Source organism: Talpa europaea, assembly GCF_964194135.1.
Source record: "Talpa europaea genome assembly, chromosome: 16".
NCBI classification, from domain to species: domain Eukaryota; kingdom Metazoa; phylum Chordata; class Mammalia; order Eulipotyphla; family Talpidae; genus Talpa; species Talpa europaea.
In genome coordinates, this window is record NC_140084.1 from 44346299 (window position 1) to 44362979 (window position 16681).

Here is a 16681-nt window from a genome sequence, read left to right on the forward strand (position 1 = left end):
TCTGAATTCTTGGTATAAATGAATATTTGTTAAATAGAGAAAATGCCACCATTAGAATGGCATTAGCAAAGTTCTTACTTTTACATACAAATATTTACTCAAATTGCTTTAAAAAACCCAATGGAATAGCAATACAAATATTGAGAGGTCTAATGTAGCTAAATTAAGAATATAATTGTTCTTTTAGAATTCCCCCAAAAGCTTTTAAAAACTCAATAATAATCTAAGACAAAAGAACTGCAATGAGGTTCTGTTGTCCTAAGCAAAACACTAAGAGCAGATAAATGATTCAGGGAGGAGATGGGAAATAATTAGGTGTCAAATGTCCTTAAGTCCTGGGACTAGAGAATGGATGGGTTGGGGTCATCAGGAGGTGGGAAGGGATGCAGCACCTCACAATAGCCAACCCCCAATTTTGCCCAGCAACCAAGCCAGGGGCAGTGCCCTCAGCCCCAGGAGAGGAGGCCTCTGTGGGTGGCAGTGAGCATGTATGCCTCGTGTGTTCAGGAAACTTCTGCCGAGTATGACTTGATGGGGTTCAGTTCTTTCACGTGGGATGTCGGATTTAAGGTGTTGACACCCGCATCTGAAAATATATTACTAGTCTTCTAGGATAGTGAGTTAATATCTGGAGTGAATTCTAGGATGGCTCTGGCATACTGGAGAAAAACAGTGTCCCAAGTTTGGGGACATGTGATGAGTCTGTCACATGCAGTCTCCTTACTGTATCCCCTGGGGAAGGCATTAAATACACAGAGGAAGGAACATCAGGAACATGGCAATGGTGGCTCATCTGTGAGGCAGAACATGCTGCTGGGATCCTGGAACAGCCAAATGGTGACACTGGGTGTGCAGAAGCCAAGTGGCCCCAATCACTGAAACAAAACACAGAGAAAAAGGTCATCAGAGCAGGCTGACAGGCGGGGGTCTGTGCTGAAGTTTAATGACAGGGGTGAGGGTGAAGTAGCGGGGAAGGTGTCCCTAAAAGTGAAATCAATGGAAAGCCTGCTAAGGTGGTGCAGGTGGGAATTTTTGAGCTCTGCTTGGAAGAATTACGACTTGGGTCACTACCTGGGGATTTATGGCATTTTAATCTACTTCCCCAGATTAAGCCAGTTCATAGACCTGGAATGCTATGAATGAGGGGGAGGCTGGGTCTGTTTGGGAAGGACCTTGCAGTGCAGCCACAGTGGAGACAGTGAATCTTCCCCTACATAGAAGAAGCAGGCGGGGACCAGGGCAGGGGGACGTTTATCTGGGAGAGTTGGTCACTGGCCAAAGGGAATGTTCAGATTTAATGGGAATTATTTGAATGATGCCTCTGGAAGGATGTTAATCCCCGCCGTGACCCAGGTCAGGGCATAGGTGGCCTTTTGGTTCAAGTGCCTTTCCCAGTGGGCATAGAGGGCCCACGGACTCATCATGTTGACATTTATGTGACTCCAGAGTGTATAATGAGAATAAGTAACTGCAAAATTCCCCACAGGTGTTGCCTCACCCATGGAGGGAGGCTATTACGGTTGGAAAGTCAAATGATGCTTCTGATACCATCACCTCCCCAAACAAGATAGTAAATGAGAAGCAATATTTCTCTCCTGGAGGAATTTCTGATCTTGCAAAGCTAAGAGGCATTGGAGAGCAGGGGTTGAGATTGCAGTCACGGCTCTGTGTCCTGAACCTATTTGGTCACTGCATAAGCAGAAGGGTCTGGAAAATGACAGCAGTGTGTGACAGGCATAAGTGGCAATGGCAAATGCAGCTGCAGTTCTGGATGTGATTTCTTGCAGACCTTGGACATGCAGCTTCGGCTCTAGCAATTCATTTTCTTGTATTTATTGGCAGAGACCTCAGCAGCATGTACACCTTCATTTTCTGACCTCATGACTCGGTTAGATCTCCAACAGTCTCCTATAATATGGTCTTGAGGGACATTGATCATGTGATTTCCTATTGAACATCACACTGGTCAATTTCAGTGATGAATTTCGTTAATTGGATCAGACACAGTGAAGAAAAAGTAGTAAACACCCTGATGACATGAGAATAAGACGCTGGAGCCAGTCTCCCATTACACTGGTGTAAATTCTAGGGGCCTTTGGTCTCGGCATGGCCCAGTAATCTTTCAAAATTGAGAGACATTTTGCTATACTTTTGTGGTTGCCTTTGAAAAGGAGCTATATCCCTTAGAATTTGGTGGTGGGGTATGTAGCACATTTTGACTTGCTATCCTATTCACTGGTGAGAGAACCCCTATAACTGCCAGCTTTGTGTGGCTCCAGGGCAGGAAAGGGCTCTAACATAGGCCCAGGCTGGAATCCAGCTGCGCTGAACCTTGGGTTTTATGACCCAACACATCCAACATCACTGTAAGTTCTGTGACCTAAAGAGATAATAGGATAATCATAGTGCAGAACCTCAGGGTTTGGGAGCAGAGGTGTCTCCTCTACAGATAAATGGTCTCCATTTTGAAAGCAGCTCCAGGCTTATTACTGGGTCCCAGTGGTCTGACGGCCTGACCACGGGGCACCAAGAGTACTGTGGCCTGAACTGCACACCATATACTGGGTGCTGTCTGAGACGGTCACAGGTGTGCACCTTGGTATCCATCATCCATGGAAACCTTGTGTCTGCCAATGGCTCAAGCAGGGAGTGAGGGCGCTCATGAATGCCCCAGCAGGTGACTGACACCCATGGCACCTGCTCCTCCCACCTCACTTTCTCCCACACAAGCAAGTTCACAGGGAAAGTGCATCCAAGGTTTCTGGCTGGATCTGAGAGTGGGCCGACTCCAGGAAATTGTGGGTGCCTGCTATGTTAGCACCCCACAGAGACAGGCACTGAAAGAGTAAAGTAGGAAAATTCTTCAAGTCACAAAGCCTCAGGGGTCCACCTTGCTGGAGGCAGGATGTCCATGGGTCCAACTCTGCATGTGTCCATGGTAAGCACCTGGTCAGGGACTTGGAAAGAATAAACTTGAGACAAGGAGGCTCTGTGGACTTCTTGAATAGCGACGGCTGGAACTGAGCAGTGGAGCAGGGAGGGCCAATCAGGTGGTTGGAGTTGTGGGGGCCCCCTGCCCGCTATTGGGCAGGGCACTTTGACACTCTCATGGCACTTTGACACTCTCATTAAAAATCTTCTAACACACCCTTGATTACTTTGCCTTTATACACACCAGTGGTGCACACCCTAAAAGGGCAATGTGGGGGTTTTCTCCTCTCGGTGTGGACCCCCGGGATGCCCCTGGGCTTTGCCTGGCATCACTCTGGGGATTGGCACAGAATGTGAAGATTGTCACATGCCCACCAGAATGCCTGCATGAGAGGAGCCTCCTGGCATGTGGTGCACAGTGTGAGGCCTTCCCCTTCAGTGTATGCTCTGTGGGTAGGAGGGAAGACTCTGTGTGGGCACAACAAATGGGCTCTCTCTCCCCAAGGCTCACCTGGCCATGGACTGAATCAGTACCCAGCCAGCATAGGCAGGGACCGGCACTAAGCCCCCGTTCCAGCAGCTGCTCTAGGGCAGGACTGCGCTGCACACACCCGTGGCAGTCTGGGCAGAGCTGTGTCATTGCAGAGGTCAACTGTGTGCCGTGGGTTGTGAGTGAACTTCCTAGTACTAGATGCTTCTGTCAATGCTGCTGTTCGGGAAAATAGAAAAATGTCTTTTCTACTGCTGTGGCATCCGTGATGTATTACTTCACACTCACACTCAGGGAGCTCACAGGTTGCCTCTGGTGCCCACTATAAACATGGTTGCTTAATTGGAATGATGAGGTGGCCCATGACTGACCATGAGGGCACCAGGCGAGACACTGTACCTGCCATCTGGTAGGAAATGATGCACATCTTAAGCCAATGACCAATCTATCCTGCCTTCTCCCCCGATTCAGAATGCAGGGGCCCATGAAATGGGGTGGACAAGGGAGACCCCCCTCCCACTAGTACACCCAACCCACTGAAAGAATTTTTGCTTCTGGTCCCTGTGAGTTTGGCATAGGTGAAGAATCCCATCTCGACACCAATCAGTTGGAAGCTGTGATGCCCCCCCCCCAGCCATTTTGTGTTCTTTGTGCTGCTGGAGCAACAGGAAAAGAGGGTGACCCTGCTGATAGCCAGGGGGAGGTTGGGTTGCTGGTTCAAGGAAGACTCTGCTTGCAAGCCAGACAGCACTTTGGGGTAATCTTTCCTTGGTTAATGTCTCTGGAGTGGAAAATGGCCAATAGTCGTAAAGACAAGACCATCAAACACTTCCCATAAGAGTGGAAATTTGGGTGCTACAACAATGGTCCAGGGGGGTGTTTGCAGATGGAGGGGTTGGATGGATTTTCCAACCTGAGATCAGAGCTCCCTTCAGGCCACCCTCTCTAAATCTCCTCTCTCCCGATTCCTCTCATGCTTTCAGGTCTTAGGATTAGCCCAGAGACCCAATGGCATCATCTTTGGGAAACTGCAAATCCTTTGTTTCTCTACTTTACACATACCCTTATGTCCACTTACTCCAGTGGGGTGAAACTCCTGCTTGTTTGGGGGCCTTTTCTGCTAAGATAGATGCCTCTGGAGATATGGACTGGCTCGGCAAAGGACAGACCTGAGTTGGTGACTCTCTTATCAACCTCCTCCTTCTCCCCTTGCTGGACTTCTGAGTGCCTTGCCCTCCCCTCAAACAGGAAAACTCCAGCAGTGGGAGAAAAATGATGCTTTTATTATTAGACACATTGTCACTGCTTGAATGTCCAGTGTCCCTTAGGGTGAGTTCGGCTGCTACCAGCCCTTCCAAATATTGTCATCAGGTGATAGTGTGTGGGTGGGTATAGGGATGATAATTCAAAGAAAGAACAGGCATTTTGATTATGGGGTCAGAAGGAGGATTAGGCTTTGGGTGTGAGGAGGGGTTGAGAATCATGGTGAGTTGTGGTCAGCAGAGAGGGCAAATTCCCCCACACCAAAGGGCAAGGAGTAGCCACAACCCCATCACCCAAGTCAGGTAGCGGTCAGGGGCAACTTTACTTTGAGATGAAGGCTGTTCCTCAGGCTCATTCTCAAGGGTCTCTTCCACAGAGAAGATCCCAATATTCTTGATGTGGTGCAACAAGGACCTGGCATTTTGGGTCATGCAACCCTTTATGTGAATTGAGAGGGACAAACCACCTAGAGAGCGAAGATCCAGTCAGGAGGACTCCAGTGCAGCACACTGCAATTCCCCAGACCCAGAGTCTAGGCTCCAGCCCCTCCACCCTCAGACCCAGGAGTCCATCCTCCAGCCCCTCCGCCCTCAGACCCAGGAGATCAGCCTCTACTCCCTTCCTCCCTCAGACTTCAGAGATCTAGGCCTCCAGTCCCTTCACCCTTGAGACCTGGCCTTCGGTACTCACCATTTCCGACAGAAATAAAACCACTGTAACAACTAGTGGTGCCTTTAGGACACGTAACATTCTGACTGTTTTCTGAGCAGGATCCAAACAATTCTAAACAGACAGGACACAGCAGGTCTCCGGGAACAGGGACAGCTGGGGAGCAGAGAGAAGGTTGGGGGTGCCCAGCCCTGTTCCTCGCTGCAGCCATCCACCTTGAGCCCCAGAGTCTGTGTTTCTGGGAACCCCATGTCTTCATGCCCAGGCCACAGGGACCCCATACCTGAAGGGGAGAGGGAGTTCAACAGGACGCTGCTGCTGTTGGCTCGGTTGCACTCCTGGGAGGTGCAGAAATGGGCGTAGGAGGCCAAGAACACTCCATGGTGCCCTCCGTGTGAGGTGACATTCTGGGAATCATGGGTCTGGGCATCGCTACAGCCTTTACTTCCCACTAGGACTGATTTGGGTCCTGTGGGGCGAGAAAGGAAAAATGGAGCTGCTGGAGGTCAGAGCTGGGGATTCCACCACCCTCAGCAGGTGGAGGGTGAAGGCTCTGCTGAGCGGTGTTGAGCATGGGGCAAGCGGGGGAGAAGGAAGGGGCGGGGCGGGGGGGGTCTTCCTCTCAGCTCTGCTTGTCTGGCTTCCTCGCACCTGCCCTCAGCACCCATTTTCAAATGGCTGCTTCCAGCTCACTTTCCCTATCTCTTCCCTTCCCCAGCTGGATCTCTCTTCTTAGCTATTATCTCCCTGCCCTGAGCTGCTTCTTTTTATTTTTTTCCCGTTTCCTGTTTTCCCAGAAAACTACAGGAAGGCAGACACAAGGACACAGTGGGGTCTGGGGCATCCAGCAGGCAGGTGCTCAGTATGGAGTCTGTGCCTGCGACCACCCAGCAAGGTAGTCTCCCTGGTGGCCATCACCCCACCCCCAGTTTCCAAAAGGAGAAACCAAGGCACAGAAAGAGGAAGCAGTTGTGTTGAGAACTCTAGGTGTGAGGGGGAAGAGGGCAGGAAATTCAGGGGACAGAGTGCACTGTGGGGAGCAGGCAGCGTCTTGCCATCTTGCGCAGCCCACTCACCTACATCGACAAGCAGCAGTGTCTCCTGACACACCTCCCCCGTGTTGCACCTCTGTGTCCCTGGCGTGGTCCATTTTATAGGCTCCCAAGATAGGTTTCTGTGCAAGTAGCTCATGGCCCCCCTTTGACAGGTCAGGAAAGCTGGGGAGAAGGAATGACAAGGGTCCGTGTAAACCATAAAGCCAGCTGGCTGTCCTTCCAGGTCCCACACTGGGGGAGGTGATCACATTATTAAGTCACCCCCGTGACCTGACCACAGAGTCCCCCATCTTGACTTAGAAGGGTCCTTGGATCAGGCCTCCCCGGTGGCGCAGCGGTTGAGTGCTGGGTTGCGAAGCTGCCCACAGCGTCTGCGGCGCCGGTTCGATCCCCCGGCTGCTCCCCGGCCACCGGAGGAGGGTCCCACATGGCGCGCAGACCTCTCCTGCCGCCCGCTGCTCCCCTCAGCAGTGTACTTCGGTCCTTCTGCCTGCTCTGCTCCCCGCTCTGGCTCTGGTGAATTCTCTCACCCTCCCGTGCTTCTGACTGTACCCAGTGCATGTATAAACAAAAACAAACAAACAAATAAATAAATAAATAAGCATGCCTCTATTAAAAAAAAATAATAATAATAAAAAAAAAAAAAAGAAGGGTCCTTGGATCCTGAGCCTCACCCCCATTCTTTTTTTTTTAAAGACTGAAAGCTTTTCTTTTCTTTTCTTTTCTTTTCTTTTCAAGATTTATTTATTTATTTGTTTGTTTATACAAGAACGGGGTATAGGCCAGATCTGCGGGAGGGTGAGAGGATTCACCAGAGACAGAGTGGGGAACAGAACAGGCAGACTGATAAAATACACTGCTGAGGGGAGCAGCGGGCGTGACAGGAGAGGTCTGCTGCGCCATGTGGGACCCTCGCCAGCTGGCCGGGGATCGAACCTGCGCTGTAGAGGCTGCGGACAGCTTCACAGCCCAGCGCTCAACCACCTGTGCCACCAGGGGAGGCCCATCCTACCCCCATTCTTTACCCTCTTTTTGCTCCAAAACCTTTGGGGACCTTTTCCCATACCCTTCGGGGGGCCAAGACTGCTCCTCCCTTTGGGCACAGGGGAGATGATTAATCTGAGACTGTCTCTATTTCCTAACCTGGCCCTCAAGGTCTTCCATCAGGATGGTGAGGAGGTAGACGGATGCACATATTCTTTTAACACAGAAGCCCCAGAACCCCAGTCAAATAGGCCAGTGTCCAGTGCTTAGGGGGCGTGCCCAGGTTGTGGTGCTACTTTCCCGGATTAGCCCATTTAAGCCCCCTGAGGCATGCACCTCCTCTAGATAATCTCATTTCCTCAAGCAATCCCCAAAGTAGATGGTGTCATCACCACCACCCCCATTTTTCAACTTGAATAACAGAGGCTGAGGAGTTGTCAAATCGCTTGTCCAAAGTCTCACCACTAGTTGTTGGTGAGCTAGACTCGCTATGCAGGCACTCCCCCTACTTGGGGAGTAACAGGGGTGGGAGACCATCCCCAGCCCCCAGGTCCCAGTGGCCCTCAAGAGCCCGCACTGGAGACCATGAGCCTGGACCTTCTCCTAAGGCCACTGCCTAATCAGCTGTGACAGGTGCCGTGATGCAGAAGCAGCCACAGACAAGGGTGACCTTCCAATAGCTCCACAAAAGCGGGTGCTCATTCCCCCACTGCTTAGACAGCAGAATCGAGGTGCCTGCTGCTCTCCTCCCCTCCTGGCCCCCGCTCTCCCCCTCCCTCACCTTCCTTCTCTTGGTCAATGACAGCTCCTTTTGTGCAGTTGCACAAGTCAAAATCATTGCTGCCATTCTCAACAGTTCTCCACCCCTTCCACCCCATGTTGCACCCATCAGGAAATCCTGTTGGCTTAAGCTGCAAAAAGCCTTACAGAACCTGACCACTTCTCCACACCTCCGTGGCTTCTACCAGGGTCCAGACCCCTCTGTCTATTGACTCTTGCTCGCTTCCTCCTGAGCCTCCGGGACTCCCCTCATCCACTCCCATCTCCCCCTTACTCTATTCTCACCCAGCAGCCAGAAGGATCCCCGTAAAAGAGAAGTTGATCCTTGTCACACCTCTGCTCAGAAGATTCCAATAGGTCCCCATTCAACTGAGAGTGAAATTCTAAGTTCTTTAAAACAGCCCAAAGGCCCTACACAACCTGGACACCCCCCTCCCCCACCTTTCTGTCCACACATCTTGCTCTGCTTTCCCCTTATCACATGCCTGGGGTCACATTGGCCTCCATGCTCTTCCTTGACCACACAGCTGGCACATATAACCCCAGGGTCTTTGCATCTGCTCCCTTGCTCCCAGCTATCTCAAATCATCTCCTCCTTCCTGAATTTGACAAAAGACACTCAAAGAGGGGTGATCCTCAAGAGCTGGTTCAGTGGCAGAGCCCAGACAGGAATCTGCATCTCTCCTGCTCAGACATTGTGCTCTTGACAGCTGTGTGTTCCCTGATTCTGTGGACCCACCACTCCATGGGGACCACCGCCCCGCTTCTTAGTGGCAGTCCAGGTGGTACATGCTCCAGCTCTTTAGTTCTTCTTCACCATGGGCTGCCGCTGTGGCCTGTTTGAGGTACTCTGTGTCTTTGTACTCTGTCCCCTCCCACCCCCATGGCTGCCAGTTCTGTCCCTTCGACTGCCCTCCTCTCCCTTCCCAATTCTGTGACATCTTGCTGTACCCCGGCTTCTGATTCCTGGCCTTGCGGATGCCCAGTACGCACTTGCTAAGCTGCCAGACTAATGTGAACCAGGGAAGGCAGACGTAGCCTCCAAGATCTGGCTCTGGATCCAGTGTGGCATGCTAAGAGACTAGCACTAGGCGTTAGGAATAGTCGCTGTGTGGCATGTGTGTGGTGTGTGTATAACATGTGAGGGGCTGTATGGAGTTGTATGAAGCTTGTGATGCGTGTGGTGTGAATGAGGTATAAGGAGGTGTGTGTGGTGTGATGTGTTGTGTACGTGTGGCACAGCATGTGTTGTGTCAGTTGTGTGTCATTGTTTCTAGTGTGTTGTGTGTGTCTACTGGGTGTATTTTGTGTTTGTGTCTGGTGTATGATTGTGCCTATTGTGTGTTGTGTGTAGCGCATATTTCATGGGTGTGTTGTATGTATTATATATTTTGTATTTGTGGTGTGTATTGTGTGTCTGTTGTGTCTGTTGTGTGTCTGTTCTGCATCTGTTGTATGTATTGTGTGTCTGTATGGTGTGTGGTACGTGTTGTGTCTGACTTGTTTCTGAAATGCCTTCTGGGTTATGAGCGTTAACCTAGCCCCAGACATACGGGTCAGACCATTAAAACCAGCATTAATCAAGAGGAAAGACTCAGTCAGACCCTGTTCCTGCTCCGCAGCCTTCCACAGCCCTCCTACTCTGAGGAGAAGGGCCAACCCCTCGGTCTTACTTTATGGGCTCCTGACCTGCCACCAAGCCCTCACTACCTCCCCACTTCCCCGCCAGTGTCCAGGACATGCTTGGCCGCTTCTTGCCTCCTGGGCTTTGCACTGGCTGTCCTGTCTGCTCAGAACAGCTCTGCCTTCACCCACACCCACCTGGTCTTCCTAGTAAACAAGCAGTCACCCCCCAGCCCCAACTGTACCCCATCCTCTTGATCTTAAAAGCCTTCTTGAAGCAGAAGGCTTACTCCCTCCTCCGGGCTTTTGCACATGCTGTTTCCTCTGCCTGGAAATGTCCTTTCTCTTTTCTACCAATAAACTGCAGCTCTTCTTTCCACATGGCTCACAGATCAAAGCCCAGGGCCTTGGTCTCTTACTCCTCTGAGTTCCCCTCCACTGAATCCTGTGACCCTCTGTGTCCTGGAGGTCCTTTAGGGCAAAGATGTGGTCTGAGTCCTCTGCGGTCTCCACGGGAGGCCTTGGACACACTCACTTCAGCAAGCACACGCTGGATGCTGTCTGAGCCAGCTTGTGTACCTGAGGCTGGAACCCCAGCGCCATGACACCCGGGCCTTGAACTCCAGGCTCCGGGTCATCCAGAGAGATCCAAGCACATGAGGAATGTTGGTAGAATCCACTCAGCCCTTTCCTTGAAGTTTTAAGGGTTAGGGTGTCGTGGGCAGAGGAGGAACTAGGCCCTGACAGGGCAGGCCTTCTACCCTCCTGAGTCCTCTTTCCCGCCTGTCTCTGCAGAGTTTTACATGGGAAAATGGGGACTCTCCCAGTGCCCCCCTTTGGCTCTTGCTTTCCCTGCCATACTTGAAGCACCCTCTGTTTTCCCTCTGATCTTTTCTACGCAGCAGGGTACTGAGGTGCCATGGATGGGGATGGATGAGGCGGGGTGGTGAGGGCAAGTGGGAGGGGAAGCCCAGAGTTACCCAAGGTGTGAAGAAATGCCTTGGAAACACTGAGTCACTGTGGCATCAAAATAAGCAGAAGTTCCCACTCACTTACCCCTGACCCCTCTCTGCCCTCCCTCATCGACAGGCGGCCCTAACTTAGCCAGGCTGACCCAGGATCATTTAAGACATCCACCAGCGGCTCTGGTCGCATATTTCTGTCCCCTGGGCCATGTGTGCCCTCTCTTCCCCCATCAGCTGGACCCCAAACTGATGGAAGAGTCCCTCACTTTGCCTACACCTGAGTTATAAGCTTCTAAATTACTTTGGGCCCTGGCTTTGGGGTGATGCATTTGGATGTCCGACTTTCTCAGGGATCATGGGGCCCCAAGGCTGAGGTGGGGGACTCACCCTCCACTCCTGGCAGGATACTCTCATGTTTGGGGTAACAGCCCTCCTTCAAAGTTATGGGCCCTATTTGCTGAGTCCCATTAAGCAGGTTGCAGCCTGCTTGCGGCATGCATCCCTGGACTCTCAGCTTGGTAGAGATGCCTCCTGTGGAGAGGGCAGGGAGAGAGAGAGACTCAGAGAGAAATGCCACCCTGGGCCCATCCTCAGGGGGAGGTGCAGCTATTCCCCCTCCTCTAGGTCCCAGACCTCCCCCGCCCGGACTCAGGTCTTGGCTCTCAAACAGCTTCCCACCCTGCGTCATTCAGTGCCCTAAAGGGGCACCAGGTTCCAGCTCACCTCCCTGCATCAGGAGGACCCCGTTGTAGCAGTGGCTGTTCCCGATAGGGCAGGGCTGCACCACTGGAGACAGACAGTCTTTAGCAGAGAGGCAGAAGGGACACTGCACAGGCCCGGGGGCTGGGGAGGTGAGCAAGAGGGAGGACGAGAGAGTTATAGGTTCCACTGGCTGCCGTCACCCCAATCCCCTCTCTCTGGTCCCAGCCTCCCCAGTCCTTTTCACCCCAACATGCTGACTGTCCTCTCATCAGGCCAGGGGTGCAGGGAGATGAGATCTTGGAGGAGCACCTGGGAGAGAGTACAGGACAGGGTGCCAGGTGGAAGGGGGGTTCCCAGGGAGGAATCAATGGCTTTGCTCAAGGTTCCACTAAATAGTTTGAGGAGACAAGACGTGGGCGCTCACAAGTGACTCCAAAGAGCAGAGACTGGTAAAACCTTCCCCGCTCTCCCCAACACAGTGTACGATCTCTGGCCGAGAGAGTGGAAAGTCACAGGCGAATCTACTTCAGAAAAGGAACAAATAAAACCCTGGGGAGCCCAATCCAGTGACAGAAAACAGGAGCATGTCACAGGTTAGGATCATGGCCTGATTCTGAGGGGGTGGCTAGAGATCAGAGAGCAGCCCCGGTGGCCGCAGGCCCGGAGGGTCACAGGAAGCTGTGCTAATGTGTGGGATGAGGAGGGAGGGATTCTGAAAGAACTGATTCTCCATCCCCTCAGCCCTGTTGCTCTCCTGCCTCCCTGCGGCCCCTTCCCTCCTCCTCGAGTCCTCCCTGGAGCACCTGTGGGAGAAGGCATGGCCCAACGCGGGAAGGTGCTGGACAGGTTATTGCATCGATCCTCGTCACACACCCTGGTGTAGGAGAAGACAGATAGGCCCGGGTCGGCCCTGTGCTGGGTGATGCGCGCCTCCTGCACGGGGTCCAAGGTGCAGCCCTTGGTGAGCACCAGGCTCACTTGGAGTCCTGGACGGAGAGAGGGAGGTGGGGGTGGGGGGCATGGTCAGGACCCCAGCAGGCCAGAGGAGGTCTGCATGCTGACCTGGGGTCAGGGGATGGAGAGCGGCCCTGAGGGGCAGCTCCTGGTGTGGGGGGTGACCAGGAAGGCGGCAGCACAGGGCTGAGGATGATGACAGCTGCGCGGGGAGAGGGGGTAGGGGTGCGCCGAGTGCCATGGGGCCTTCTCACCGTTATCAACGAGCAGCAACGTGTCCTGGCACCTCCAGTCCTGGCTGTTGTTACCGCACACCACCCGTGCAGCTTGCCATTCCAGGAAGAGCTCCTTTGAGTTACTCACTGTCTCCAGGAAATGCCTCTGGCAGACCCGGGCTGGCTCTCCTGCTAGGGGAAGAGCAAACCCAACTCAGCCCACCCTGCACAGGAATTCCCACCCAGGCTGGGGCCTTACTCACCAGGCAACATGAGGGTGCCCAGTAGGGCCAGCAGCAGGAAAGGGTGCATGGTCCAGGCCCTCAGTGCCTTTCTCCCAGGCAGCAAAGTGCTTTTACATCCTGCCTCACCCCAGGAAAGGGTGGGGAGGGGAGGGCCTTGCTAAAGGCAGCCTGGGCCCTGCCTCTGAATCTCAATCACCCAAGAAATCTGGGTTCTCCCTCCTCCGTCAGCCACAGGACTCCATCCAGCCCACTCCCCCCTCAGACCAGAAGTCTGGACTCCCAGGCCCCACCGGCGGTTCATATCCCCAGCCTTCCTTCTTCCTGAGTCCAGCTCTGTGGGTCCCCACCCCCCACCCCACTTCAGGGTAGCTAGGGAAAGCAATTTCCTCATCTCTCATGGCCAGCTGGCCACCTTATGGCTCCAGGTGGGGAAATGGACCAACTGTTTGTGAGGATATTGCGTGGTGGTCCTTAACCAGAGCTCACGTCCCTACCCTAACCTCTCCCCGCATGGATACCTAGTTCTCTTTCCTTCCTGTATTGCTTTCCTTCTCTTTCCCTGTGCACAACCTTCCCTCCCACATGCTTTTGGGGAAAAAAATGAAGCATAGGTATATATATATATATATATATATATATATATATATATATATATATATATAGAGAGAGAGAGAGAGAGAGAGAGAGAGAGAATAGAATATATATTATTATATTATAGTTTATATCATAGATACAGTATAATTATATATAATATAGCTATATAATATATAATATAGTTATCATAGTTTATATCATCTATGATATAAACTTTTTCTTGGTCTAGTATCCCTGTGACAAGTGGACTAGAGGAAGAACTTGCTACTTGGTTAGTTGTCACCGATGTAATTGGGCCACCAGGGAAACTCATATTGTGAACATCTCCCTGAAACCCTTGGAAAAGCTTCCAAGAAAAAGGTGACACAAACTCTGAATGGAGAAACTGAGATAGCGCAAGTTCAAGTGCAGTCATCCATGAATGAACCACCCTTCCAAAGGCTGTACTTCCACGCCCGTTACAAGAATTGGCTGCTTCAGGGAAACTCAGTGGGGGATTTATTGTCTTAATCCATGACAGTTAATTGGCTGAAAGACAGGTTGCTACCGTTTACACAGGTAGTAGATATGCTTTTGGAGTTGCTCAGGATTTTGGCATGTTTCAGAAACTAAGGGAATTTTTTTTTTTAAAGATTTATTTATTTATTTATACAAGCACTGGGTACAGTCAGAAGCGCGGGAGGGTGAGAGAATTCACCAGAGCTAGAGCAGGGAACAGAACAGGTAGACTGACGAAATACACTGCTGAGGGGAGCAGCGGGCCCAGCAGGAGAGGTCTGTCGTGCCATGTGGGACCCTCGCTGGTGGCCAGGAATCGAACCGGCGCTGCAGAGGCTGCAGGCCGCTTCGCAGGCCAGCTCTCAACCGCTGCACCAGCAGGGGAGGCCCAAAACTAAGGGAATTTTTATTTTCCTCTAGGCAAGCAATAAAAAATAGCTAGGTCTTCTAGATGCTCTTCAATAACCTAAGTCTGAGGCAATAATAAAGATTACTGGACACTCCAAAGAGAATAGAGTAAGGGCAACCATTTTATACACATTGCTGCCAATTACTAAATCTCTAAAGACTTTAGTGAAGAATTCCCTAACACTTTACAATCCTATGGGCTCTGCCAAAGAGTTTATTTAACTTGATCATCTAAACTGTACTTGCATATAATGAGTAAAGTACTCCTTGAAAGGTTTAGTGCTTCTTGGGAAATCCCTTCAGAACATCATAATGACTGAAACATTCATTGTCTAAGCCAAATCACATAATCTGTTTGCAAAATCTGACTGATCTTATGACATCATTATGCTTACCACAACAAATCTTCTGGATTGGTTGAAAAAGCAAAAGGAATTTAAAAACTCAATTGGCAAAACGGAATCCTTTAATCTCCCCTGACCAGAGGCTCTGCCTTGGTTTTACTTAACCTAAGATTTACGCCTTCTGCCAAACAGACTATCACTTTTAAAAATAATTAGATAGGCCCAGGTGATTAAATCAAGGCCTATATGAACCAACCCTACTGAAAGGGGATGTTTTAAGTTACTGCAAGGAACTCATCTGAGTCCACAAGAAAAATTCCAATCTGGTAGCACAGTCAACCTGGCAATCCACTGTTTGGCTTCTAACCACAGAATATAAAACCATCGACAAAAGGCCCCATATGTTCTACCATATTCACAGAAGCATTTACAATAGCCAGAAGCACCCGGAAGCAGCCTACATCTCCTTCAAAGTATGAATGGCTCAAGATGTAATACATACACACCATGGAGTACTATGTAGCCATGAAAAGGATGAGATGCAACCATTTTCAACAACAGGGGGCAAATTTGAGAGAAGAATGTGCAACAAAGAAATTCAGGACATATAAACAAACATTGGGCCTTAGCATAGCAGACAATTCAACAAAGTGAAAAAAGTCCAAAAACTAGTGGCCTTTAATAAACATCCTGAGGGCTCGGAGGTTAAGAGGGAGGGGTGAATGAAAGAGACAAGGAGACACAAGGATGGTGGTAGGAAAATATAAATAAACAAGAAGTAGTATGTGATGTCAGTTTGGAGAAGTGTTGGGTTCAGAGAACGGGGTCCTTGGGTTTCCTCTGGCACATGGTAAATTTCCCCAGGAAAGTTTCTCTAAGAGGTAGAAATGTTTAGTTATATTTAAAATGGCAGGCTTGGGCCTCCCTGGAGGCGCAAGGGGTTAAGCGCCGCAGTATGAAGCAATCCGCAGCCTCTGCAGCATGAGTTCAATCCCCAGCCGGCCAGGAAACAGCCCACATGGCACAGCCGACCTCTCCTGTCTCGCCCACTGCTCCCCTCAGCAGTGTTTTCAGTCAGTCTGCCTGTTCTGCTCCCCACTTTCTCTGGTGAATCCTCTCACCCCCCATGTCTTTGGCCTGTACCCCACCTCTTGTATGCACAAATAAACAAATCTTTAAAAAAAATAAAAGGGCAGACTTACTATAAAAAGGGAGGGAAGTGGAGGAGGCTTGCACAGACACAAGCGGGCAGAAAGAGCTGCCCCTGAAAGGGACAGGTTTGTTAAGAGAGACACCATAGTCACAGGTAGGCAGCCTTGGGAGGAGAGCAGCCTCTGCTGCTTGGCAAAGGGTGCGAACACCTGCTGGTCACAGGTGGGAAGGAGAGCTGCGTCTTGTCAGTGCAGACATTGTACTGATCCTGGATTCTTTTCTTTTTTTTAATTCTTTTTTTTTTAATAGAGGCATATTTTATTTATTTATTTATTTATTTGTTTGTTTGTTTATACAAGCGCTGGGTAAAGTCAGAAGCGCAGGAGGGTGAGAGAATTCACCAGAGCCAGAGCGGGGAGCAGAGCAGGCAGAAGGACCGAAGTACACTGCTGAGGGGAGCAGCGGGCGGCAGGAGAGGTCTGTGCGCCATGCGGGACCCTCCTCCGGTGACCGGGGTGCAGCCGGGGATTGAACCGGTGCTGCAGAGGCTGCGGGCAGCTTCGCAACCCAGCGCTCAACCGTTGCGCCACCGGGGAGGCCCGATGCTGGATTCTTTTCCTTGGAGGGGTTCATTCCTTTGTGGACTGTTGTTAAATTAATTATTACCAGGGTTGGCACTTAAGAATTTTTTCTATATTTGGTTTGACTAAGTAGATTTGAAAGTAGATTTTTTTTTTACAATGACCCCCTACCTTCCCAATCTCCGTAGCCCCACTTCCAGTTCTGGACTTCTGGATACTTTGTTTTTA

At 51.0% G+C, this 16681-nt stretch overlaps 1 protein-coding gene across 1 annotated transcript; it reads right to left on the reverse strand.

Moving 5' to 3' along the window:
• Positions 1-789: 789 nt before the first annotated feature.
• LOC311186051 (CD177 antigen-like) lies at positions 790-12943 on the reverse strand (the record flags this gene model as incomplete). Its single annotated transcript, XM_084256939.1, has 9 exons — positions 790-875; positions 5010-5150; positions 5375-5509; positions 5637-5822; positions 11148-11291; positions 11484-11603; positions 12266-12448; positions 12671-12823; positions 12895-12943. The coding sequence occupies 9 exons, from the start codon at positions 12941-12943 to the stop codon at positions 790-792; spliced, it is 1197 nt and encodes a 398-aa protein (XP_084113065.1).
• Positions 12944-16681: the final 3738 nt, after the last annotated feature.